This window comes from Neoarius graeffei, chromosome 2, assembly GCF_027579695.1.
Source record: "Neoarius graeffei isolate fNeoGra1 chromosome 2, fNeoGra1.pri, whole genome shotgun sequence".
In the NCBI taxonomy this organism is placed as follows: domain Eukaryota; kingdom Metazoa; phylum Chordata; class Actinopteri; order Siluriformes; family Ariidae; genus Neoarius; species Neoarius graeffei.
The window spans coordinates 17,912,461-17,938,880 of NC_083570.1; the positions used below are offsets into that span (position 1 = coordinate 17,912,461).

The window sequence follows — 26,420 nt, forward strand, 5'->3', positions numbered from 1 at the left end:
GAACCTTCTTGCTGTGAGGCGACAGTGCTAACCACTACACCACCGTGCCACCCATAATAGAGTAAAATATTAGATATAAAGAAGCTCTTGTGAAAGTTATGTAGAAGGGAAAATATATACATGATCTGAGGAAACAGAAATAATTTTTTTTTTTTTACAGTAGATTCCAGAATCTGTGGTATCTGGCACCAAGATGTTAGCAGCCGATCCTTCAAGTCGTATCAGTTACGAAATGGGGCCTCCATGGATCTGACTTGTTTGTCCACAGATGCTCGATCAGAGTGAGATCTGGGAAATCTGGAGGCCACGTCAACGCCTTGAACTCTTTGTCATGTTCCCCAACCCATTCCTGAACAATTTTTGTAGTGTCACAGGGTGCATTATCCTGGTTACAGAGGCCAGTGCCATGAGGGAATACTTGCTGATTGTCATGAAAGGGTCTGCAACAATGTTTATGTAGGTGGTACATGTCAAAGTAACATCCACATGAATACCAGGACCCAAGGTTTCCCAGCAGAACATTACTGAGAGAATCACACCGCCTCTGTTGGCATGTCTTCTTCCCATAGTGCATTCTGATACTCATGTGCCTATTGTGGTGGTGGACAGGAGTCAGGATGGGCACTCTGACTGGTCTGTGGCTATACATCCACATACACAGCAAGCTGCGATGCACTGTGTGATCAGACATCTTTCTCTCATAGCCAGCATCAAGTTTTTCAGCAATCTGTGTTATAGTACCTCTTCTTTGGAATCGGACCAGACAGGTTAGCCTTCACTCCCTATGTGCATCAATGAGCCTGTTGCTGGTTCACCGATTGCCCTTCCTTGGCCCACTTTTCGTAGGTACTAACTACTGCATACCAGGAACACCCCGCAAGACATGCCGTTTTAGAGATGTTCTGTCCCAGTCACCGAGCCATCACAATTTGGCCCTTGTCAAAGTCAATCAGATCCTTATGCTTGCCCATTATTCCATTTGGTTTTGACATTGAGCTCAATAGTAAAAACTAAAATTTGACAAACCTTTGCAGTGGATTTTGCATTTATGTCTGCTGAGTCCAAAAACCTCATGTCTACTACACATTCATACTGGATCTGTTATGTAAGCATCATCTTAACTCGCTACTGGCAGTGGAATGAGCAACAGCACATTTAAAATGTAATCTATTTTGGCAACCCCAGCATTCAGTTATCGGTTATGAGTGGTTGATTTTTTTTTTGGTAGAGAGAGAGATTAACTCTATAATTGATGATTGATAATTGATGGGATAAGCCTAGCACCTGTGCTACATACCTAGTTAGGCTGTTACAATTAATAACGTGTCAATGACACTGCTGTAACCACCACCAGGTTATCTTCTCTTCACCAGTGGTACTCTGATGGTCAGTGTGTTATACACTGTACAAGGTACCAAGTGAGTAATAGTAATTCTAGACATACAAACTACACTCACTGGCCACTTTAATAGGAACTTGTTCTTGATTCTCAGATTCCTGTTCTTGGCTACAGGAGTGGAACCCAATGTGATCTTCTGCTGTTGCATGCTGAGATGCTTTTCTGCTCACCACGGTTGTAAATAGTGATTATATGAGTTACTCTATCCTTCCTGGCAGCTTGAACCAATCTGTCCATTTTCCTCTGACCTCTTTTATCAATCAGGTGTTTGTTTCCACCCAGAGAACTGTTGCTCACTCACTCGTTGTTTTGCGCACCATTCTGTGTAAACTCTAGACACTGTTGTGTGTGAAAACCCCAGGAGATCAGCAGTTTCTGAAATACTCAAACCAGTCCATCTGACTCAAACCAACACCCATGCCATACTGAAAGAAAGTTATACTTTGAGATCACAATTTTTCCCATTCTGATGTCTGAATATTGTGAATATTAACTGAAGCTCTTGATTTGTATCTGCAAGATCGTATGCACTGTGCTGCTGTCAAGGGATCGGCTGATTAGAGAACTGCATAAAATAACAGGTGGATGTATGGGTGCTCCTAATAAAGTGGCTGGGTGAGTGTATACCTAATAAAATTATCAGCAGGAGCTCTGCATGAGCATTTATTATAACAGCAAATCTGGCATGGTTCCAGGTTGCCCTAAGCACAGTGAAACAGGAAATAAATGCTTGAGGCTTTTGAAATGAAATAAATATGTAAAACATGAAATAAAGATGTAAATCTTACAGCTTTTTCATGGCTGATTTGTATAGCTAGGAAGAGTGAACAAGTCATCAGACAATGATTTATTCTTGAAGTTCAGAAACTGAATCTGGGGAGAAGGTGGACGTTTCAACTAGAAAATATGAACACACTGCAGGGAAGCAAACAGAAGTAACGATACACTGCTTTGAATACTTCCAATAGCTTGAAACATTTACAGTAAATTAAAATGGACAGTTTTTGGCAGATCAAATGCCTCAAAACACCATGTAAACATGTCATAATTTCTTGTTTTGATCTGAGGTATCTTCATTCATAACAACTGTTGCATCATCCTTGACGTGGTGCATATGTAACTTCCTCCATCAGACGCAACTTCCTCCAGCTTTGACATGGCAGCCATGACCAGCACAGCATTTTTGACTTAACTTTTAGATAAAACTGTAAAAGCAAAGTAAAGTAAAACTTATAATCTGCTCTAAATATGGACAAGATCTTTGATGGTTTGTTTATATGATGCTTTTAGGCCATATCCTTCGAGAAGAACCTCAGTTGGTCAGTTTCAACCTGGGACAAAACCCATCGGTGAGATTCGATCTGTGATATCTGTGAATCTGAGTCATGAAGCAACATACCAAATCTCACTAGAAAAGCATAAGCAGTATGAGTAATACAGGATGTATGTTATGAATGAGCCAAAGGTTAGTCATAACTAGTGGTCATGCCTTTTTTGTTGTTTTTTTGAGTAGCAGTTAAAAAGATTTCAAACAAAAAAATAAATAATGTAAACACATTAGCTATCAATCCTGAATAGCCATATTAGCATCACTAGGTCATGTGCTTATTTAACAGTCTATGCCTGCCCTGTTGAAAAAAAAAAAAAAACCTAATCAAAACCACACAAAAAAAAAGCTTAGACCTAATTTAATTCCAGTGCTGAATCCTATTTTAAATAAATAAATAAATAAATAAATAAGTTATTATTTGGAAATTTAAACCTTTTGTTTGATGGAAAGCATTAAGAATGGTTAATATTCATAATGACTAATTTGTTGAGCATTGTTCTGTTTTACTTCCAGTCATGCTGTCTGATGATGTAGTATGCATATACGAGTGCATCTCAAAATATTGGAATATCGTGAAAAAAAAATTTTTTTCATAAGTTCATTCAAAAAGGAAAACTTTCATATATTCTATCTTCGTTACATGTAAAGTGAAATATTTCAAGGCTTTTTGTGCTTTAATTTTGTTGGTTATGTCCTACAGCTCATGAAAATCAGAAATCCACTATCTCAAATTATTAGAACATTTCATTTTGAGTTTGAGTAAAACAGTGGCTGGTGTCAGCGCATCAAGAGCCACCACGCACAGATGTCTTCAGGAAAGGGGCTACAACTATTGCGTTCCTAATATCAAGCCACTCCTGAACACAGGAAGTCAAAGCTGTCCTCAACAGGAAGAAGGCCGCCTTCAGGGACAGGGACAGGGAGGTGATGAAAGCAGCACAGCAGGAGGTGAAACGCTGCGTGAGGGAAGCTAAGGACAGCTACAGGAGAAAGGTGGAGCAGAAGCTGAAGGAGAACAGCATGAGGGAGGTCTGGGAAGGTGTGAAAACCATCACAGGCCACAACACAAAGACCAGAGTCATTGAGGGGACAGTGGAGAGGGCGAACGAGTTGAATGACTTCTTCAACTGGTTCAACCAGCCCACCATGTCCCCCCCACCCTCCCCCTCACTGCAGCCATCTCTCCTTCTTCCCTCAACACACCTCCCCCAGTCATTGCAGCAGCCCCCTCCTCCCCCACTTTAACACAGACTCCTCCATGCATTACTGCAGACCAGGTCAGAGGTCAATTGAGAAAGCTTCACCCCAGGAAAGCAGCAGGCCCGGACAAGGTGTGTCCCCAACTACTGAAGACCTGTGCTGCTGAACTGGGTGAACCACTTCAATGCATTTTCAACCTCAGCCTGCAGCTGGGGAAAGTGCCCACCCTCTGGAAGACATCATGCATTGTTCCAGTTCCCAAGAAGAACCGGCCCAGCGAGCTGAATGACTTCCGACCGGTGGCACTCACTTCACATCTGATGAAGACATTGGAGCGACTCTTCCTCAGCCTCCTCAGACCCCAGGTGTAACATGCCCAGGACTGTCTGCAGTTTGCGTACCAGGCAGGTGTTGGTGTGGAAGACACCAACCTCTACCTGCTACACCAAGCCCACTCGCATCTGGATAAGGGAAATGGCACAGTGAGGATCCTCTTCTTGGACTTCTTGAGTGGCTTCAACACCATCCAGCCCCTTATGCTTCAGAACAAACTGAACAGGATGCGAGTGGACCCCTGCCTGGTCACCTGGATCTCCAGCTACCTCACCGACAGGCCGCAGTATGGCAGGCTGAAGGACATCACGTCTGATATTGTGATTAGCAGCACTGGAGCACCCCTGGGCACGGTGCTGGCCCCTCTTCTCTTCACCCTGTACACCGCGGACTTCTGCTACAACTTGGAGCTGTGTCACATTCAGAAGTTCGCCGATGACACAGCCATTGTGGGGTGTATCAGGGATGACAGAGAGCAGGAGTATAGGAGCCTGGTGAGGAACTTTGCTGCTTGGTGCAGCAGGAACCATCTGCAGCTCAACACCTCGAAGACCAAGGAGCTGGTCATTGACTTTGGGAGGTCCAGAACAAGGTCACGACCAGTTCTGATCGAGGGAGTCGAGGTGGAGGCTGTGGATTCCTACAAGTACCTCGGGCTATGGCTAGACAGCAAACTGGACTGGACTTACAACACCAACCACCTGTACAGGAAGGGACAGAGCAGGCTGTACTTCCTGAGGAGGCTGCGGTCCTTTAACATCTGCAGGAAACTCCTGTGGATGTTCTATCAGTCTGTGGTCGCCAGTGTCCTGTTTTACACCATGGTGTGCTGGGGGGGCAGCACATCCAAGGAGGACACATGCAGGCTGGACAAACTGATCAGGCGGGCCAGCTCTGTGGTCGGCATGAAGCTGGACTCTCTGGTGATGGTGGCAGAGAAGACGACTATGGACAAAATACTGAACATCATGGACGATGCCAGTCACCCTCTGCACACCGTCATCAGCAACCAGAGGAGCCTGTTCAGTGACAGAATGCTCCTTCCCTCACACCATCAGACTGTACAACTCCTCTCTGGAGGCGAGGAAGGGTAACAGGAGGACAGAGGATGGGAAGGAGCAGTAGCGTAGCCTGACAATAAACAATACTGGACAATGTGCAATATAATGTGCAATACCTCTTCCGTTGGCCCTTTTTTTCTCTCCCCCCTCTTCCCCATAGCTTATTCTTATTCTTTTTTATATTTGTATATGCAAATACCTAATTTAATTTATCTAGAAGTTTTTTCTCTATTTCTATTCTCTGTTTATCCTGTAATGATGCTACTGGAATTTTAATTTCCCTGAGGGAACCCGCCCAAAGGGATCAATAAAGTTCTATCTAATCTAATCTAATCTAATCTAATCTAATCTAATCTAATCTAATCTAATCTAATCTAATCTAATCTAATCTAATCTAATCTAACTAGAGACAACATCAAAAGCATCTTACCTGGGCTAAGGAGAGAAAGAACTGGACTGTTGCTCAATGGTCTAAAGTAAATTTCGCATTTCATTTGGAAATCAAGGTCCAAGAGTCTGGAGGAAGAGTGGAGAGGCACAGAATCCAAGGTGTTTGAAGACTGGTGTGAAGTTTCTGCAGTCTGTGATGATTTGGAGTGCCATGTCATCTGCTGGTGTTGGTCCATTGTGTTTTATCAAGTCCAAAATCAACACAGCATCTACCAGAAGATATTAGAGCACTTCATGCTTCCATATGCTGAAAAACTTTATGGAGCTGCTGATTTCCTTTTTAAGTAGAACTGAGCACCTGCCCACAGTGCCAAAACTACTATCAAATGATTTGCTAACCATGATATTACTGTGTGGCAGCACGGTGGTGTAGTGGTTAGCGCTGTCGCCTCACAGCAAGAAGGTCCTGGGTTCGAGCCCCGGGGCCGGCGAGGGCCTTTCTGTGTGGAGTTTGCATGTTCTCCCCGTGTCCGCGTGGGTTTCCTCCGGGTGCTCTGGTTCCCCCCACAGTCCAAAGACATGCAGGTTAGGTTAACTGGTGACTCTAAATTGACCGTAGGTGTGAATGGTTGTCTGTGTCTATGTGTCAGCCCTGTGATGACCTGGCGACGTGTCCAGGGTGTACCCCGCCTTTCGCCCGTAGTCAGCTGGGATAGGCTCCAGCTTGCCTGCGACCCTGTAGAAGGATAAAGCGGCTAGAGATAATGAGATGAGATGAGATATTACTGTGTTTGATTGGCCAGCCAACTCGCCTGACCAGAACCCCATAGAAAATCTATGGGGTTTTGTCAAGACGAAGATGAGAAACACCTGAAGCCCACTATCAAAGCAACCTGGGCTTCAATAACACCTCAGCAGTGCCACAGGCTGATCACCTCCATGCCACGCCACAATGATGCAGTAATTTGTTGTAAAGGAGCCCCAACCAAGTATTGAGTGTATAAATGAACATACTTTTCAGAAGTTGGACATTTCTGGATTGTGAATCCTTTTTTGATTGGTCTTAGAAAATATTGCAATAATTTGAGATAGTGGATTTCTGATTTTCATGAGCTATAAACCATAATCATCAAAATTAAAACAAAAAAGGCTTGAAATATTTCATTTTTGTGTAATGAATATAGAATATATGAAAGTTTACCTTTTTGAATTCAATTACGAAAAAACTTTTTCACAATATTCTGATTTTTTGAGATGCACGTGTGTGTGTGTGTGTGTGTGTGTGTGTGTGTGTGTGTGTGTGTGTGTGTGTGTGTGTAAAAAAAGAATGTTCAGTAGAAAACATATATGAAGATATAGCTCCTTTAATTTCCGTCATTTGTTTCATATGCTACATGAAATATCTTTGACATGCCTTTATATTATATCATAGTTCATTTCCTTTTATGGTGTGTGCACAGAACTTTGGTGATCCTGTTACCTCCTTGCAATTTACATTCGCACGCTCAGCCTCTTCAACAACAGGAAGTCTACCATTGTATGGTTTCCTTGCTTGAGAAGACTTTTAAACTGATTTAAAATGGAAAGGCAAAGGTAAAATAAAATTACAAAATTCAATAAGATCTAACTCTGAAAACCTTTTGATCTAGCACAGTTCATACAATGTCTTAGAGGGACTTAAGACAAGCCTTGTTAGAGAACCGCAATCAGTAGGCTAGGCTCGACATGTTAGCTTTGAAGACAAGACAGAGAGCGTGTTCTAGCATGTGAAATTCAGGACGTTAAATCTTGAGTAAGAGAATGTTTGCTCAACCTTTGTTTCATATTTAGTAATGACTTGTAATGACATTTCACTTCTCATTTCGTTTTTTTGTCATGTACCAGTCATAAGACTGGTGTGACGGACTGAAATACGGGAAGACATGGCACTCAGTCAAAACTATATATATGTTATACATGCGACAAAGAACACATATAACAATTCGGACCTTGTTTTATGGAACACAAATTTGAACAGCTGGCTAAACTGCTTGGACATAATCCATTTCATTCCATAATTTTGAGTCAACATTCCAAGAAAAGTCTCAGCCTAAAAACACAGTCTCATCATGATCCGTGAGGAAAGTTCTAGAATGCTAGTTAGCTAACTAGCTAGCTAGTTAACCAAGATAGCCAGTTTTTTTTTTTTTTTGGGGGGGGGTGTTTGTTTATTTGTTTGTTTGTTTTGATTGGATAGTGTTGGTAATTTTAAATCATTAAAATTTCATACATTTTCTGTATTAACTGATTTGAATTTCTCGGTTTCCATTTTAATTCTAGGCTGCTTAAATTGCTGATTGACGATCCCTTTCCTTACATCAAATGGACTTCTGACTCATACCCGTTTATCAATACTTGTGTCCTAGACTCATTGCTAGCTGCTCTTCAAACAACCTACATGAAATATACAAATATAGAAAATCTTTTAAATTGCAATGATTTTTTCAGAAAAATTATGATTTTGTTAAAAGAAAAAAAGTATAATGACGCTCGACATCTCTGTGTGAAAGAGCTGAGTCCTGGTAAAGTTGACCTTTATGGCCATGTCAAAGAATATTTCCCACTATTTGCGAAACTGGCATGTGCAGAAATCACTTATAACCAAAACCCTCCAAATGATGGTGCCAACTATAAAGAAATACCCAGGTAAGTGTATAAGCAACTTAAAAAGCAATAGCCTCTGCTTTTATAAATGATTAAAAAAAACATGACCTCTCATGGACATAATTAATTTTAAGTAATTTGGCATGTTTTAACAAATAGTTCATTTGTAAAGAGCAAGATTTATATACTTTAACATTCAGGTTAAATCTTTCTGCCTGTAATGTGATGTTTGTCTTGGCAGCATATTTATGAAATGTGGTGATGTAAAAGTTCTGGGCAACCAGTCTGATCCAAATCTAATTCTGGTTCATGGTGAAGCTCACAATGTTCTGTATTGTACTGAACCGCCACTCCAAGTTGATGATGAGAAGAAAAGGTAACTGTACAAATGCTTCAAAAATCATTTTACATCAGTTTCAGCAAAACTGAATTTTGAAACTAAAGTTTATTTGTTTATCCCCGTTATGTCTCTTGAATGGTGTATTTATCTTCCTTTTAGGATCTTTGAGCTTCAATTTTTACTGCTTGGGAAGGAAGAACACATGACGATGTGTTTCCAGTACTCCAAAAATGAATGGTATCTATATGACAATGATCCAACAAAGCCTTCATTTCAGCCTTTTGAGTGGGAGAGTCACGTAAACTATGTCAAATGTTTGGCTGGATACGTCAATATAACCCAAGCAAACGAAGATAAGCTTGGTAAGAGTTGCAGTTTAATCTCAGTTTGGGTGTGGGATATATTTAACTCTCTTAAACACCAAGGGTAGTGAGAATCACCTGAATACATTCTTGGACACATGCATGCTGAGACCTGAAGTGATGTATGACAAAGCATTTGCTATAAATCCTACTGTCATTGGGGTGTCATGGGAGGGGGAGTACTTCTGGTGGGGAGGCTTAGCAGCCCTGAAAGGGACTTGGCAATCGACCTTTGGACCCCACCTGACACCCAACTCTCACCAGTGGCTACAAGAAGTTGTAGCACATGCAGCATGCCCCGGTTAACCGTCTTGGCAGATGGGCTAAAGCTGGTTGAGGGTAGCCAATGGGTCTCAATCACTCAGTGAGCTGGGGGGATATGTCTGTCCCAGCATATGAAGACTGGCTCTGGCGGATTGGGCGGAGGAGACCAACAGGTAGGTCCAACAGCCGAGAAGGCAGTCCTAGCAGGTGTCGTGGAGCACTTAGAGCAAGATGAGACACGAAGGAAGTCTTGGTCATCCACTGTCGCAGGGGAGGTCTCCATCCATAATGGTTTTTGGTGCCACCGTACAGAGGTGGAAAGTATCGAATTACATTACTCGCGTTACTGTACTTGAGTAGCTTTTTTGTGTACTTATACTTTTTCAAGTAATTTTTAAAGAGTGTACTTTTACTTTTACTTAAGTATGTTTTCTTTTAAGTAGTGTACTTCGGTACATTTTACATCACAATCGTTACTGAGTAAAAAATAAATAAATAAAAAAGGCTAAAACGGAGAAGGGGAAATGCGTTCTGGAAATGAATCACGGGAAGGACAGTTGTCGCGCGCGCGAGTCTCACACAGACGATGGCGGACATGCACCGGCGCTTTAAGGGGGGGGGGCTCAAGCCCCTGGGCCACAGCCAATCAGGGGCCTTGTAATATTATCTCATCTCATCTCATTATCTGTAGCCGCTTTATCCTTCTACAGGGTCGCAGGCAAGCTGGAGCCTATCCCAGCTGACTACGGGCGAAAGGCGGGGTACACCCTGGACAAGTCGCCAGGTCATCACAGGGCTGACACATAGACACAGACAACCATTCACACTCACATTCACACCTACGGTCAATTTAGAGTCACCAGTTAACCTAACCTGCATGTCTTTGGACTGTGGGGGAAACCGGAGCACCCGGAGGAAACCCACGCGGACACGGGGAGAACATGCAAACTCCGCACAGAAAGGCCCTCGCCGGCCCCGGGGCTCGAACCCAGGACCTTCTTGCTGTGAGGCGACAGCGCTAACCACTACACCACCGTGCCGCCCTTGTAATATTAATAAAATAATAAACTGTCGGAATCGTGGGCCTACATTAATGTACGGATAGAAATAAGGTTAGAAATAAATAAGCGCACAGTAGCCTGCTGTAAGAGACATGGTGGATGTGGTTCGCGAAACGAACACCCACAACTGGACCAGAATAAAATATAACGTCACGCACGAAAGCGCGCCAAAGACTGCAGACTACAGAGACACAAATTTAGAGGCTTTGAAAGATGAAGCGTTCACATGTTAGCGGGGCGCATAAAAGGAAAAAAAAGAGAGATGCAGGTAATGATAGAATCGTTGCCTAAAGTCACAGACTTTTTTAAGGTAAGGATCACCAATCTGTTCAGAATATCAGCTACTTATCAGTTATCAGCCTACAAGCAGCTAGGCTAGATATGCTATGATCTGTCCAACAGTAAAATAAATCAGTTGTGATTTGAATACGTGTCGTGTGATTTGAGTTATAATCCTGTTAGTATAATAGCATATTTCGATGGGGATAATAAAATGTCTAAAACCATGGGCGTCGCCACCATTGAATGTGAAGGGGGCGTGTCCCCCTCACATTTCATAATTCTTCGTTCGGACCAAATATTAGTTCACCCAGTGCCGTTTCTATTGCTTCGTGAAAGAATCCATTCCACTTGATCGATAAGAGAAAACACAGAGCACTGAAAATCCACTCTGGGTTTTCCGGGCGCTCCCGACAACAACTCACCGCGCGCGAGTGAAGCTTATCTCAGCGCGAGCACAGAAATGTTGGTGCAGCTGCTGGAAAGTGGAGGAGGTGACGTCATCCCCATTGCCACCTCACAATGTCTAGCTTTTGCTAAAACCTTATTCTTTTGTTATCTGCCCTCAAAATTAACCCTAGGACACGTTAAATTAATATTCAACTAAACAATAAAATAAGCTTAGCCTAATGGGGTATTCTTGGTTGATGATGAATTGTTTGCAGTATTTGCTCCCTCCCCAGACACAATGGACATAAGGACATTCTTTACAAAGAAGCGGAAAGTCAGTCAAAATTTCCCCACAGGACAGGGTTTTTTTGTCCCAATGGAAATGTTAGTGCAGTTAGCTGGCTAGTCAATGTTAGGAGATGTATCAGCTAGCTTAACGTTAGCTATCATTTCATTCAAACCCAGTAGGCCTGCCTTACTGTAATGCCAAGAATGAGGTCAAGTCTGCTCTGATGATATTTACTGATTCCTTGTTTTGTCTGGTCTTTGGCAGTTTTCTGGAAAGTAAGATGGGAAATCAGTGTATGGGGAAGGAATAGTAGAGAGGAAAGTAATAGAGAGAGATGGATGTTATTCCAGGTGGATTGTGAAGGAAAGGGGGATAAAAGTTATGAAGTGGTAGAAATTGTGGTGGCACCAATATAAGAAGGAGTTATATCTATAAATCTATTTGTTATACTAATCTGTAAATGCTACTGTAGTACCACCATTGCATGTAGGTTGACAAAACTGCACTTGTTCATTGTGTGAAGTTATTTTTTATGTGTCACCGTTGCTTGACACGGTGTGATTTTGTGTTATGAAGTTTGCATGATGCCATGTCATGCCTGTTCATTGTGTGAGATTATGAATATTCTTATTTTTAAACATACAGTTGAGTGTCACTATTGCTTGGCCCAGTGGCATGTTGTGTTACATCTAAAACTAAATAGAAAACACAAAATAAAAAGCACCCATAAAGTCATTGTTGGTGATAAATTGTGTCACATTCATCTCATTATCTTAGGCGTAGCGGTGGGTTTAAAAACAGGCTGATGAATATATGGACTAGTTGAATGAGGACTTATTGTTGAAAATTAATTAAAAATTTTCTGGCGGAGGACCCCCCGCCAGTGTGTCCCCCCCACATTAAAAATGCTTCTGACGCCCCTGTCTAAAACGGCATCTACTGAAGAAATTGATGAAAAGATTGTAGCCTATAATGTTCACAGTTCGGGCAGCAGACAGAGTAAGCATACTGAGGGGAATAGCAATACAAAGCTAGCGCATATCCACATTTCTCACTAGCTGTGTTGGGTGTGTTGTTAACCCGTGTGGATTTAAGTGAAATACTTGAGAAGTTCTGTGGTCAAGACAACGTTTTAAGGTAAGGACACTTGATTATTGTTTGCCCGCCGTGGCTTGTTGTTGACGAAAGGCCCACATGATTTTGCCTTATGCAGCTACTGCTAGCGTCATGCTTTGAACTAGGTTAAGCTCATTTGCGCTAAAGGATGGGTTTATTGAAGGACTTTGATGTAGCTAGTTTCTTTTTAAAAAATCGTATGCTCAAAACAGTATGCCCGTGTTCATCATGTTAAACTTTTTTCTTGATGGAGTGCGTGAAATATTGTTGCAAGTGGTATTTCTATGCAGTCATGTCAAAAAGGCAGTTGAATGCACGGTCTTATTCAAGGAGAAGGAAGACTTGCATGATGCTTGAACATAGATCGGTAAAATAGACCCTAGTAGGACTTGGTTTCGTGTATTTCGGTCTGTGGAGTTATGAGTTTGGCCGCTGTCCATGGTGTTTACGTTTCATGTGGCCGCCGAGCCAAGTACCTTCATCATCATCATCATCTTCCCCTGTCAAAAGTTAAACTCTCTAGGGGTGCTTCTGCTGTAGCAGTTGCAGGAGTTGCTCAAAGTTTGATTTGTCCATCATCATACGTCTTATCTGTTGGGTGTCTATGCCCAGCAGATTTTCCCATTTCGTCCATTTGTAACCATTTTTGTCAAACAGGAGCTGCTTTTGCACTTGGTTATTGCCCATCCGGCAAACGTGAGCAATATATTTTAGTTGTTGTACGTAGCAGGATAGTTTTATATCCTGGCTTCCTGTCAGTTTCCGGAGGTCAGCATTGGACATCTTGTAGCTCCAGTCTATATCTTCATTTGTAGTGTTCTTTTGGTCAGGGGCATTCTTTTGTTTATATCCACCTTTAATCATTTTCCTTAGGAAGCCATGCCACACTACCTCAATTTTGTGAATTTCACTGGATGATAGTTGCCATGCCTGTGTGCTGTGCAGGAGACGAGATTGAACGCATGCCAATAGGAACTTTATACGGGTTTTTAGTAGTATTCGGTGGTCGGTTAGAACGTGTTTCAGTTCATTCCATTTCATGAATGCAGCACTTATCCTAGCATGCAGGAAGTGTGAGGATTCATCACAGTTGCTGACATTATAACCAAGATATTTAAAGGTGCGGACGTTTTTAATATTAGTGCCACCAAGGGAAATGATACTTGGTTTACATTTGATATCCTCATTGACATTAAAAGCCATTGTTTCTGTTTTGACATATGATATTTGTAAACCAAAGCGGGTGTAGGTCTTATCATACAACTGAAGAATATTCTGAAGCTCCTCGATGGATCCAGCAAGTATGGCCTGATCATCTGCGTATAGAATCTCTGTTATGCAACCCTCTCCTGATGCTCGTGCTTTCGTACGCATTTCTCTTGTGGATACCTCATTTGGAATGCAATATCTGAACTTGAAGCCTGTATCTGGGTACAGTTTTGATATCTCATGCTGTGCAATCCTGACAACAAAGTCCATATAGATATTAAAAACTGATGGCGATTCTAGGGCACCTTGTCTTGCAGTGAATGTTTTCATGCCGCCGAGCTATTTTTATGTATTTTATTTTTTAAAAGGACTTGTCTGTAGGTGTGTGTGTTTTATGTTTACAACACATAGGTCTACATTAGCGCACGCGCGCTTGTGTGGTTATCTCTGGCCATGCCCCTGCGTGAAAGTTATGCAGTATCACTGTCCTGTCCGTGGTAATAATCAGAACCGGCTCTGTAATGATAATGCGTGCGTTCTTCTCTCCCTCTGTGGTCGGATGTGTTGAGCGATGTGAGCGTGGGCCTTGCGCAGCTACGCTGAGCCAAACGTAACCTATCATAGGCTTCTAGGCTAATTATGCGCTTACACTGTAAATGCTTGACACGTATTGCCAATAAAATAAGAGTGTTTTCCTGGCCAACGGTAAGGGTAGGGTTGACAGGTAGCCTATGAGGGGCCTAGCCCCTGGGCCACGGGTGTTGATAAAGCGCCCCTGCGGACATGGAGGAGACCGAGGAACCTGTGGTGGACGACCCTGCAGAAAACGCAATTTCTTCCAGTAATGAAGTGCACCCCTGGCCCTACATACGTGATCACTTCAGCTTCGTAGAGAAAAGGGGTGACAGTTTCATTATGCAATGCAGATTATGTGTGCCCAAGCAGACAACCATTGCGGCATACAAAAATTCGACGTCTAATCTGCACAAGCATGTTGAGGTAAGTATTGTCATTGGCATCATAACCACGGGCGCAGATAGAGGGTGGGACGGGTGGGATTCGTCCCACCCAGATTTAAATTCACCTCGTTCGGTCCCCCCCACTTATAGGGAGGAAAAAACGTCTATACTGTCTTTCTTTGCATAAGGCAAACCTCACGGAAAAATCAAAAGACTAATTACCATTCGGTTTATTGAGGTGCACAGCAGTGTATACATAGTTGCAACAACTCACATAAAACAAAACAAAGACTGATATTCGGTTGGTTGAGCTGTGCAGACTGCACAGGTTGCAAGCTCGAGCTTGGTTGCTATGGTTACCCACAACAAGTTTGACAGGCATATCGGGGTTGGTTTGCTGGCAGCTTTGTCCCCCCCAGTTTTTTGTCCCCCCCCAGTTCAAAAAACGTATCTGCGCCCCTGATCATAATGTTTCCTTTCCATAGTAAAACCAACAATAGGCTGGTTATATTCCAAAAATAGTGGATGGCATTGCTAATGTTGAAGTAGCAACCTGTTGGTACTGTAACATAACAGTAACTAGTCTGTTATTCGGTTGGCTAATCATGCAAGCAAGTTAGCTCGCCAACCTGACGTGATCAGTCCTCCTACCATTCTACATCCAACAGGCCAGAAAGAAATACTAAGCAAAACAAATAATGTTTGAATTGAATTGTTCAATAACACACAGTGCACACAGGCAAGCTACGAGATTTCGGTGCAACATTTCACTTTCATATTTCGTGTACAATGCTTTGTGTGTGGTCAGGGCGATGTAAACGACATGACTGTGTATTGACCTTTTTTGTTTGTCTCAGTTTTAATGCAGCATTATCCTAAGCATTCAATTTGATACACTTCCTTTAAATAAAACATCTGGGTTGAGATGCACATATCCTTGTTTCCTCTTCTTTTTCATTTTTGCACAACACAATGGAGGCAGAAAACACCCATTGTTAAAAGTAATGTTTTACTTTTACTCAAAGTACATTTTAAATGATCTACTTTTTACTTTTACTTGAGTAGATTTTTTTGTCTGGTAACTTTACTTGTACTTAAGTAAAATTTCATCAGAGTAACAGTACTTGTACTTGAGTATAATATTTTAGTACTCTTTCCACCTCTGCTCAAAAATCAGTGAACGGATTTTGATGAAATTGGGTGTACAGCTTATCCTGTCTTATCCTCGGTTCAAGCGATTTGATTTTGATGTTGATATGTGGCTTGGCGCAGGCATGCAGTCTACCAATTGTCCTTTTAGTTGCATTTGTCATCCAGGTGAATCTCATCACCCTTGATATAATATTGTCTTTATTGCAAATAATGTATCACACATCACTTCATGAATTAAACACTTCAAATACAGGATACAAACAAGAACTAACCAGGTGATTCTCACTGCCTCTGCTGGTTACCATATTTCTCAGCATGGAATTATGATTATCATTTTCACGTATAATTCTTTATCCACAAATCTCATCAGGATACAGTGATTCACTTTTCTTTGTTCCACTCTATAGGCATTCCTGAGACTGGAGAAACAGCAGGAGCAAGGCTTTTTTCCAGTGATACCAGTTCCATCCATTCAGATTCAGGACGGTCAGTGGAGGACATGGAAGTGGATGATCAGCCCGCTGTCGCGATTCTTGAGACTAGACAAGGACTTCCCAGTCCAAAGCCTTTCTATGAAAATCAGCCAGAGATTTCCCCCATATTCAGCAACCAGGAACAGCTAATAATTGACATAGAAATGCCATCCTGCAGCAGCTCTGACTCTGATTAAAGGTATTTGCCAAAACATTATGTACAGTGGCGGCACGGTGGTGTAGTGGTTAGTGCTGTCACCTCACAGCAAGAAGGTCCTGGGTTCGAGCCCCGTGGCCGGCGAGGGCCTTTCTGTGCGGAGTTTGCATGTTCTCCCCGTGTCCGCGTGGGTTTCCTCCGGGTGCTCCGGTTTCCCCCACAGTCCAAAGACATGCAGGTTAGGTTAACTGGTGACTCTAAATTGACCGTAGGTGTGAATGTGAGTGTGAATGGTTGTCTGTGTCTATGTGTCAGCCCTGCGATGACCTGGCGACTTGTCCAGGGTGTACCCCGCCTTTCGCCCGTAGTCAGCTGGGATAGGCTCCAGCTTGCCTGCGACCCTGTAGAAGGATAAAGCGGCTACAGATAATGAGATGAGATTATGTACAGTTATTGACTGATTGCTTTATTCCGAACAGTAAAGAAGAAAAAAAAATTAAAAATAAAAAAAATGCAATAATCAAAACATTGTCATGAACAACCAGAATAGCGTAGCCACAAGGCAATAACATATATGGCACCTCAAGCCAAATCACCCATCACACACATGACATCGGTTCTGACCCACACTCGTCCTTGTCTTGCCTTTCATCCGTCCATTTTTTCTCCATTTTGCCGCTAATCAGTGGAAGCTTGACTGAGTCATTCCTCCCTTCCCCCATAGGTGATGATGCATTTGGCAAGGATCTGCTCATTTGAGACTTTGACAGCAAATCAACTTCAACTCAATGGCCACTTTACTAGGAATACTTGCACACACGATAGCAATTAGCATATAAGCATTCACGTGTTACCATGCTAGCTGTTACCATGTTACCCGTTACGATATCATGCCTGCTGTTAGCTCACGAGTTGTTAGCATGTTCACCATTAGCATGTTATCATGAGAGCTGTTAACATGTTAGGATTAGCATGGTAGCATGCAGAGTTCGCATGTTTGCTGTTAGCGAGTTCGCCTAAGCATGTTAGCATGCTAACTGTTAGCATGTTAGCTGTTAGCATGTCACCCTCAGTGTGTTAGCATGCTAAAAGTTAACATACTAGCCATTAGCATGTTAGCCTGTTAGCTGTTAGCATGATAGCTGTCAGCATATTAGCCTTAAAGTGTTAGAATTTTAATAAATAGCATGTTAATCATTAGCATGTTAGAATGCTAGCTGTTATCATGTTAGCATTAACATGCTAGCTTTTAGCATGTTAGTATGCTGTTAGCATGTTAGTATGCTAACTGTTAGCATGCTAGTTAGCATGTTGGCATTAGCATGTTGGCATGCTAGCATGATAGCTGTTCTGCTACAGCTCAGCAAGCACACTGCATTTTCTCTGCAGAAATACAGTCTAGTTTATTTTATAATTATTAAATAACATGATTTTTGTTTTAGACAGATTTAATGATAATTTATTTCGATCAAACCAACTTTTTAACCTGCACAATTCTGAAGAGATTATGTTTTTGAACTCATGTAAATTTGTTCCAGAACAAAACATATTCGTGTCATCTGCATAAAAGTTATGAAGTGGTGGAAATTGTGGTGGCACCAATATAAGAAGGAGTTATATCTATAAATCTATTTGTTATACTAATCTGTAAATGTTACTGTAGTACCACCATTGCATGTAGGTTGACAAAACTGCACTTGTTCATTGTGTGAAGTTCTCTTTTATGTGTCGTCGCTTGACACAGTGTAATTTTGTGTTATGAAGACTGCATGATGCCATGTCATTTTTGTTATGAGTATCACTGAATCGGAAAAAAGTAAAATGCACCCACTAAATTGGCAGCCTGGTGTTCAGAAAATAACCTCGCTCTGAACACCAAGAAACCCAAAGAGCTCATTGTTGACTTCAGGAAGCACAGCACCAACCTAGCCCCCCTCTACATCAACAACGTGTATGTGGAGAGGGTCCACACTCTCTGGTTTCTCGGTGTCCTCATCTCCGCCGACATCTCCTGGTCAGCAAACATTACAGCAGTCATTAAGAAGGCTCAGCAGTGGCTACACTTCCTGAGAGTCCTCAGGAAGTACAACTTAAGCTCCAACCTGCTGCTGACCTTCTACCGCTCATCCATCAAGAGCATACTGACGTACTGTATTACAGTATGGTATGGCAGCTGCACTGCTGTAGACAGGGAGAGGCTCCAGAGGGTAGTTAAGGCAGCACAGAAGATCATTGGCTGCCCTCTCCCCTCCCTGATGGACATTTACACCTCCCGCTGCCTTAGCAGAGCTAAGAATATTATCAAGGACAGCTCCCACCCTGGCTTTGATCTGTTCGACCTGTTCCCCTCAGGGAGGCGCTACAGGTGCATCAGGACAAAGACAAATAGATTAAAAAACAGCTTCTTTCCAAAAGCCATAACCACCCTGAACTCGGATATGCTCTGACTTTATAGTCTATTTTATTTTACTATTTTACTAATTTATAAATGTGCAGTACTTTATAAGGTGACTCTCTCTATGCAATACTTTTATAATGTGCAATACCACACTCCATAATGTGAAACGCAACACATGCACCTCAGGACTGTGCACCTTACACACAACACATGCACCTCAGGACTGTGCACCTTACACACAGCACATGCACCTCAGGACTGTGCACCTTACACACAGCACATGCACCTCAGGACTGTGCACCTTACACACAGCACATGCACCTCAGGACTGTGCACCTTACACACAGCACATGCACCTCAGGACTGTGCACCTTACACACAGCACATGCACCTCAGGACTGTGCACCTTACACACAGCACATGCACCTCAGGACTGTGCACCTTACACACAGCACATGCACCTCAGGACTGTGCACCTTACACACAGCACACACACCTCAAGTCTGTGCACCTTACACACAGCACACACACCTCAAGTCTGTGCATCTTACCTTGCAATAATTCATAATGTGTAATATTTTATCATAATGTGACTCTCTCATGCAATAATTTAAAATGTGACTGTCTCTGTGCAATACCTCACTCCATAATGTGTAACACAACACATACACCTTAGACTGTGCACCTTACACCCCCTTCCCCCCCCCCCTACACGCTGTTTACACTGTTATTGGAGATGCTTTAATCTCATTGTACATGTGTATAGTGACAATAAAGGCATTCTATTCTAAAGTCACTGTTGGTGGTTAACAAAACTGCACCTGTTCATTGTGTGAAGTTATTTTTTTATGTGTCACCGTTGCTTGACACAGTGTGATTGTGTGTTATGAAGTTTGCATGATGCCATGTCATGCCTGTTCATTGTGTGAAATTATGAATATTCTTATTTTTAAACATACAGTTGAGTGTCACTATTGCTTGGCACAGTGGCATGTTGTGTTACATCTAAAACTAAAAAAGGGAAACACAAAATAAAAAGTAAAATGCACCCATAAAGTCATTGTTGGTGATAAATTATGTCACATTCATCTCATTATCTTAGGCAGAGCGGTGGGTTTAAAAACAGGCTGATGAATATATGGACTAGTTGAATGAGGACTTATTGTTGAGTCTCTAAAATAGTCATTGAATTAAGTGACTTTTGTAGGTAAAATTAGGTGTTTAACAACCTGTTAAAAATACACCAGAATGCAGGAAATGGCATCCAATTAATTAAAAATTTTCTTGGGGAGGACCCTCAGACCCCCCGCCAGTGTGTCCCCCCCCCCACATTAAAAATGCTTCTGACACCCCTGATCCAATGTAATACAACTCCCCTTATCCCATATTGTTCCATCTTATTAATTAATATATCATGATTAATACAATCAAAAGTTTTTGGGAGATCAATAAATATCCCAGCGACATATTTTTTATCATCTATAGAGTTACTGAGTTCTTCAATTGATTCCATTAGTGCCAGCTCTGTTGATCTATTTGCTCTAAATCCATATTGACTATCACTGAGTAGTTTATATTTTTCAATGAATTTATCTAATCTGTTACTGAATAGTTTTTCAAGAATTTTGGAGAATTGAGGAAGTAAAGAAACAGGTCTGTAATTTGTGAAGTTGTGTTTGTCCCCAGATTTATACAATGGAATTACTTTTGCTATTTTCATATTGCTTGGAAATGTACCAGTTTGAAATGACAAGTTACAGATGTATGTTAATGGTTTAGAAATCCCCCCAGTAATAGTTTTCACTAGTTTCATATCAATATCATTACAATCTGTGGACATTTTACTATATTTATTAACTATATCAATCATTTCTCTTTCATCTACTAGTGTAAGAAACATAGAACAAGAATTCCTCTTTATAATATTATCATACAATCATCATTTGTTACTGGATCAGCGATATTTTGAGCCAATCTTGGTCCAACATTAACAAAAAAATTATTAAAACTATTAGCAACTACATCCATGTTATAATTTTTGATACCTTTGTCATTAAAGTATTTAAGGTAATGTATTTGTCCAGAGCAATCTTTAATAATACTATTTAATATATTCTATATTCCTTTAATATTATTTTTTGCTATTATCTATTAATTTTCCATAATAATCCTTCCTACGGGTGGCACGGTGGTGTAGTGGTTAGCGCTGCCGCCTCACAGCAAGAAGGTCCAGGTTCGAGCCCCGTGGCTGGCGAGGGCCTTTCTGTGCGGAGTTTGCATGTTCTCCCCGTGTCCGCGTGGGTTTCCTCCGGGTGCTCCGGTTTCCCCCACAGTCCAAAGACATGCAGGTTAGGTTAACTGGTGACTCTAAATTGACCGTAGGTGTGAATGTGAGTGTGAATGGTTGTCTGTGTCTATGTGTCAGCCCTGTGATGACCTGGCGACTTGTCCAGGGTGTACCCCGCCTTTCGCCCGTAGTCAGCTGGGATAGGCTCCAGCTTGCCTGCGACCCTGTTAGGACTAGGACTGTTTTGGCCTCTAGAGGCCGCTGTTATTTCCTTTTCATGTCGTGTTTATTTTGGCCTCTAGAGGCCGCCACTGTTCCTGTGTTTTGTGTTTGTGTTAATTGCCTAATTATCTTCACCTGTGTCCTTAATTTGTTTGTCTATTTATACCCCTGAGTTCAGTCCTCTTGTCACGGAGTCTTTGTGCTGTTATGTTTATCTCCAGTTTCCTTTGTACTGTGTTTTTTGATCTTCTTAGCTTTTGAATTTTTGCACTTTGCTTTTCTTTTGGATTATACTCTTTGGTTTTTTTTTGTCTTTTGTTTTGCCCTGTATATAGTGTATATAGTTTAAATAAACCTTTTGATTCTTTTTCTACTTCCGCCTCACGCCTCTGCATTTGAGTCATCCCCCTGGTGGCCTAGTGGGGGGTTTGCTGGATTATCACATCAACGAACCAGGTTCGAATCCCAGCAAAACCCTAACAGAAAGACTCCGTCATGACCGACTCAGCAGAGGCTGCTTCAACTGTCTACCCGGCCAACCTTCAGGGAATTATGGCAGCTTTGACACGCTTCGGAGCGACCATGGACGCTCATGGACGTACGCTCACCAGCCAACGTGAGGCCCTCGCTCGCCACGAGGAACTGCTTCAGCAAATTGGGAAAACCCTGGCACAGCTGACATCTCTGCCTGCATCTCCTGCTCCTGATCCAGTTCCTGCTCCTGATCCAGCTCCCACTCCTGCTCCAGTGCCTCCTGCAATGCTGCCTTCACCTCGCGAACCCAGCCTTCCTGCACCACAGAGGTATGACGGCAAGCACAGTGAGTGCCGAGAGTTCCTTACCCAGTGTCAACTCACCTTTGAGCTTCAGCCTACCACCTACACTACGGATCGCCGCAAGATTGCCTTTGTGATCACCTTATTAGCTGGTAAGGCGCGAGCCTGGGCTACTGCTATCTGGCAAAGACAGGGACCTGAGTGCTTTGATTTCCAGCTGTTTTCTGAAGAGATGCTTCGGGTCTTCGATCAGGCAGACATCAGTACCGACGCAGCCCGAAAGCTCATGTCCATCCGGCAAGGAGGAAGCGTCGCAGATTACGCCATCTCGTTCCGAACACTCGCAGCAGTAAGTGGATGGAACGAGACTGCCCTGGTGTCAGCCTTCCACCATGGTCTGTCTGACCCCATCAAGGACAGTCTGGCCTCTATTGGATGCCCAAGTGACCTCGAAACCCTCATCTCGCATGCTATTCGTCTGGACAACAGGATGAGAGAACGCCACCAAGCCTTGAGCCCCCCCAGCCTCCCTACCTCTACCTGGAGACCGTCTACCTCCTTCAGTGACTGTCCAGAACCCATGCAAGTGGGTCGTACTCGCCTCTCCGCATCTGAGAGGGAGCGCAGAAGGAGGGACAAGTGCTGCATCTACTGTGGCAAGCCTGGTCACTTCCGAGCATCATGTCCCGAACTCTTGGGAAAAGGACCGCCCCGTCCAGCCGAGGGAGGGTTGTGACGGGGCCTACCCTCTCTCCCGGACTCCCTGGCCAAGGAATCTACATCCCGGTCTCCATCTCCTGGGGTGAGTCTGTCCACTCTTGTCAAGCTTTGATAGACTCAGGGGCGGCTGGGAACTTTATGGATATTCACTTCGCCCAAAGCATCAATATTCCAACTGCACCTCTTGAAGTCCCACTGTCTGTGTCTGCCCTCGATGGCCAAGCGTTAGGTGATGGAAGAGTCACCCAAGTTACTTCTCCAGTTTTCCTCCAGTCTCAAGGTCACAAGGAAGAAATATCCCTGCACCTGATTCCTTCACCTGAGTTCCCAGTTATTCTAGGCCTTCCTTGGCTTACTCGCCACAACCCTCGCATAGACTGGGTAACAAGCCAGGTTGTGGAATGGGGCCCTGCATGCCATGCCTCTTGTCTGCTCTCTAGCTCTCCTGTGTCTCCTGCCGAGCCCCCTGATCTCACCGAGTTATCTCAAGTTCCCACAGAGTACTGGGATCTCAAGGAGGTATTCAGCAAGAGCAGGGCCGCCGTTCTTCCTCCGCACCGGGCCTACGACTGTGCCATCGACTTGCTCCCTGGGACTACCCCTCCTCGTGGCAGACTGTTTTCACTCTCTCAGCCAGAACGCAAGGCCATGGAGGAATACCTCAAAGATGCCCTGGTCTCTGGGTTTATTCGACCCTCCACTTCACCTGCTGGAGCCGGCTTCTTCTTTGTCGGCAAGAAGGATGGGGGTGCCCTCGGTCAACCAATATGTGAGACGGTGTCGCAAGACCTGGAGCAAGGTCAGGAAGACCCTCATACAGACCTCCAGAACCAACCAGACTCAGGCCAACCGCCATAGAAGACCTGCACACGCTTTCCGCCCTGGGCAGCGTGTTTGGCTGTCCACTAAGGACCTTCCACTGCGGGTGGAGAACCGCAAGCTTGCTCCTCGCTACATTGGCCCCTTCAAGGTGGTGCGCAGGGTGAACCCTGTCTCCTACCGGCTCCAGTTGCCCCGGACTCTGAGGATCAACCCCACTTTCCATGTTTCCCTGTTACGGCCCGTACTGACGTCTACGTATGCCCCTGCCCCTAGGAACCCCCCACCCCCCTGCATCTTCCAGGGGCAGACTGTGTTCACTGTGAATCGCCTGCTTGACTCCCGCCGGGTCCGCGGCGGGTTGCAATATCTGGTGGACTGGGAGGGCTATGGTCCTGAGGAGCGCTGCTGGGTTCCTGCTCGGGATGTCCTTGATAAAGAACTATGTCGGGACTTCCATTCGGCCCATCCGGATCGCCCTGGGAACGTCAGGAGACGCTCCTAGAGGGGGGGGTCCTGTTAGGACTAGGACTGTTTTGGCCTCTAGAGGCCGCTGTTATTTCCTTTTCATGTCGTGTTTATTTTGGCCTCTAGAGGCCGCCACTGTTCCTGTGTTTTGTGTTTGTGTTAATTGCCTAATTATCTTCACCTGTGTCCTTAATTTGTTTGTCTATTTATACCCCTGAGTTCAGTCCTCTTGTCACGGAGTCTTTGTGCTGTTATGTTTATCTCCAGTTTCCTTTGTACTGTGTTTTTTGATCTTCTTAGCTTTTGAATTTTTGCACTTCGCTTTTCTTTTGGATTATACTCTTTGGTTTTTTTTTGTCTTTTGTTTTGCCCTGTATATAGTGTATATAGTTTAAATAAACCTTTTGATTCTTTTTCTACTTCCGCCTCACGCCTCTGCATTTGAGTCATCCCCCTGGTGGCCTAGTGGGGGTTTGCTGGATTATCACATCAACGAACCAGGTTCGAATCCCAGCAAAACCCTAACAGACCCTGTAGAACAGGATAAAGCGGCTACAGATAACGAGATGAGATGAATCCTTCCTACATCTCCTTATGATACTCTAACTTTTTATATTTTTTATATTTATTTTCTGCCTCTTTGGTTCTTAATCTCACCTAACAACCTGTGTTTTCTCTCTCTCTCTCTCTCTCTCTCTCTCTCTCTCTCTCCCCCTCCCCCCTAAATCTGTCCCTCTGAGTTACATGTTGGTCCTGGGATCGAGATACTGACCTCTTCTGCTCCTCGGACCTGCCTGATCCATCCTGGTGCCCTGTGTCTGGTTGGAGTCTCATCACATCGCTCCTGTGGAGGACGGCCCCATGAGGACAGTTGAAAGTCACACCTGGAAGACGCTCTGGACTCTTATAGTAATGCTTTTATGGCTGAGGACTACAGTTGACTTGCTAACTTTAGGACTGCAGTTGTCATGAACAGTTTTGCACTCAAGTTTCCATCAATGAAGAGTTTATAGCATCAACAAAACTGACTTCATGTTAAAACTGTTAATGTTATAGTCATGCTGTCTGTTGTTGCCCAAATGAGGATGGGTTCCCTTTTGAGTCTGGTTCCTCTCGAGGTTTCTTCCTCATGTCGTCTGAGGGAGTTTTTCCTTGCCACCGTCACCATAGGCTTGCTCATTGGGGATAGATTAGGGATAAAATTAGCTCATGTTTTAAGTTGTTCAAATTCTGTAAAGCTACTTTGCGACAATGTTTATTGTTAAAAGCACGATACAAATAAACTTGACTTGACTTAATTTAATAAATTCTCTATATAGAGTATTTTTCTTCTGACAGGCATTTTGTAATCCCTTAGTAATCCAAGGTTGATCATTATAGTTTTGTTTTGTACTATATTGCTTCAGTGGGCAATTTTTATCATATAATAATTTGAATATACTTAAAGTTATCATATGCTCCATCAATGCTATTCTCTACATAAACTGATTCCCAGTCTTGTAGTAATAAATCCTAACTCTTCTGGACTTAAGTTTATGGTCTGTCACATTTCTCTTGCAATTACAGTCATAAATTGTAAAAACTGGTAGATGATCACTGATATCATTGATTAATATTCCACTTATAATGTTATTATCTATATAACTGGTAAATATATTAAGTATGGGCGGCACGGTGGTGTAGTGATTAGCGCTGTCGCCTCACAGTAAGAAGGTCCTGGGTTCGAGCCCCGGGGCCGGCGAGGGCCTTTCTGTGTGGAGTTTGCATGTTCTCCCCGTGTCCGCGTGGGTTTCCTCCGGGTGCTCCGGTTTCCCCCACAGTCCAAAGACATGCAGGTTAGGTTAACTGGTGACTCTAAATTGACCGTAGGTGTGAATGTGAGTGTGAATGGTTGTCTGTGTCTATGTGTCAGCCCTGTGATGACCGGGCGACTTGTCCAGGGTGTACCCCGCCTGTCGCCCGGAGTCAGCTGGGATAGGCTCCAGCTTGCCTGCGACCCCTGTAGAAGGATAAAGCGGCTAGAGATAATGAGATGAGATATTAAGTATTAAAGTAGCACTATGGTCAGTAATTCTGGTGGGTCTGGTCATTTTGGGGTGAAGACAGTTGTTCTCAGAATCCACTGCGGTCAGTGTAGTGGTGGATCCGAAGCCTATCACATTAACATTGGGTGCAACATGGGAGTATTGAGGTATTTCACCCACGTGACCAAGTCAAGTGACGCAGCCATTTTGGACGGCACGCTTAAATCCTTCAGTGCAAGGCGGTATGAGATGGTGGAGACCTTTGCACATTTTTACAAGAAAGTAAGCTGTGATTCGTG

General features: G+C 43.3%; 1 protein-coding gene across 4 annotated transcripts; it reads left to right on the forward strand.

Annotated features, from left to right (window-relative positions):
• Positions 1-2,564: 2,564 nt before the first annotated feature.
• Positions 2,565-25,428, forward strand: LOC132881464 (uncharacterized). 4 transcript variants are annotated; one of them, XM_060913939.1, is made up of 7 exons: positions 2,565-2,748; positions 7,174-7,306; positions 8,033-8,398; positions 8,598-8,732; positions 8,856-9,058; positions 16,185-16,449; positions 24,838-25,428. In XM_060913939.1, exons 2-6 carry the CDS (start codon positions 7,293-7,295, stop codon positions 16,445-16,447), a joined length of 981 nt encoding a protein of 326 aa, XP_060769922.1. In that variant the 5' UTR covers positions 2,565-2,748; positions 7,174-7,292; the 3' UTR covers positions 16,448-16,449; positions 24,838-25,428. The 4 variants fall into 4 exon arrangements, with proteins under 4 accessions (XP_060769922.1, XP_060769921.1, XP_060769920.1 ...); XM_060913938.1 differs by lacking the exon at positions 24,838-25,428 and adding an exon at positions 17,132-19,077; XM_060913937.1 differs by lacking the exon at positions 24,838-25,428 and having other exon boundaries at positions 16,185-16,612.
• Positions 25,429-26,420: the final 992 nt, after the last annotated feature.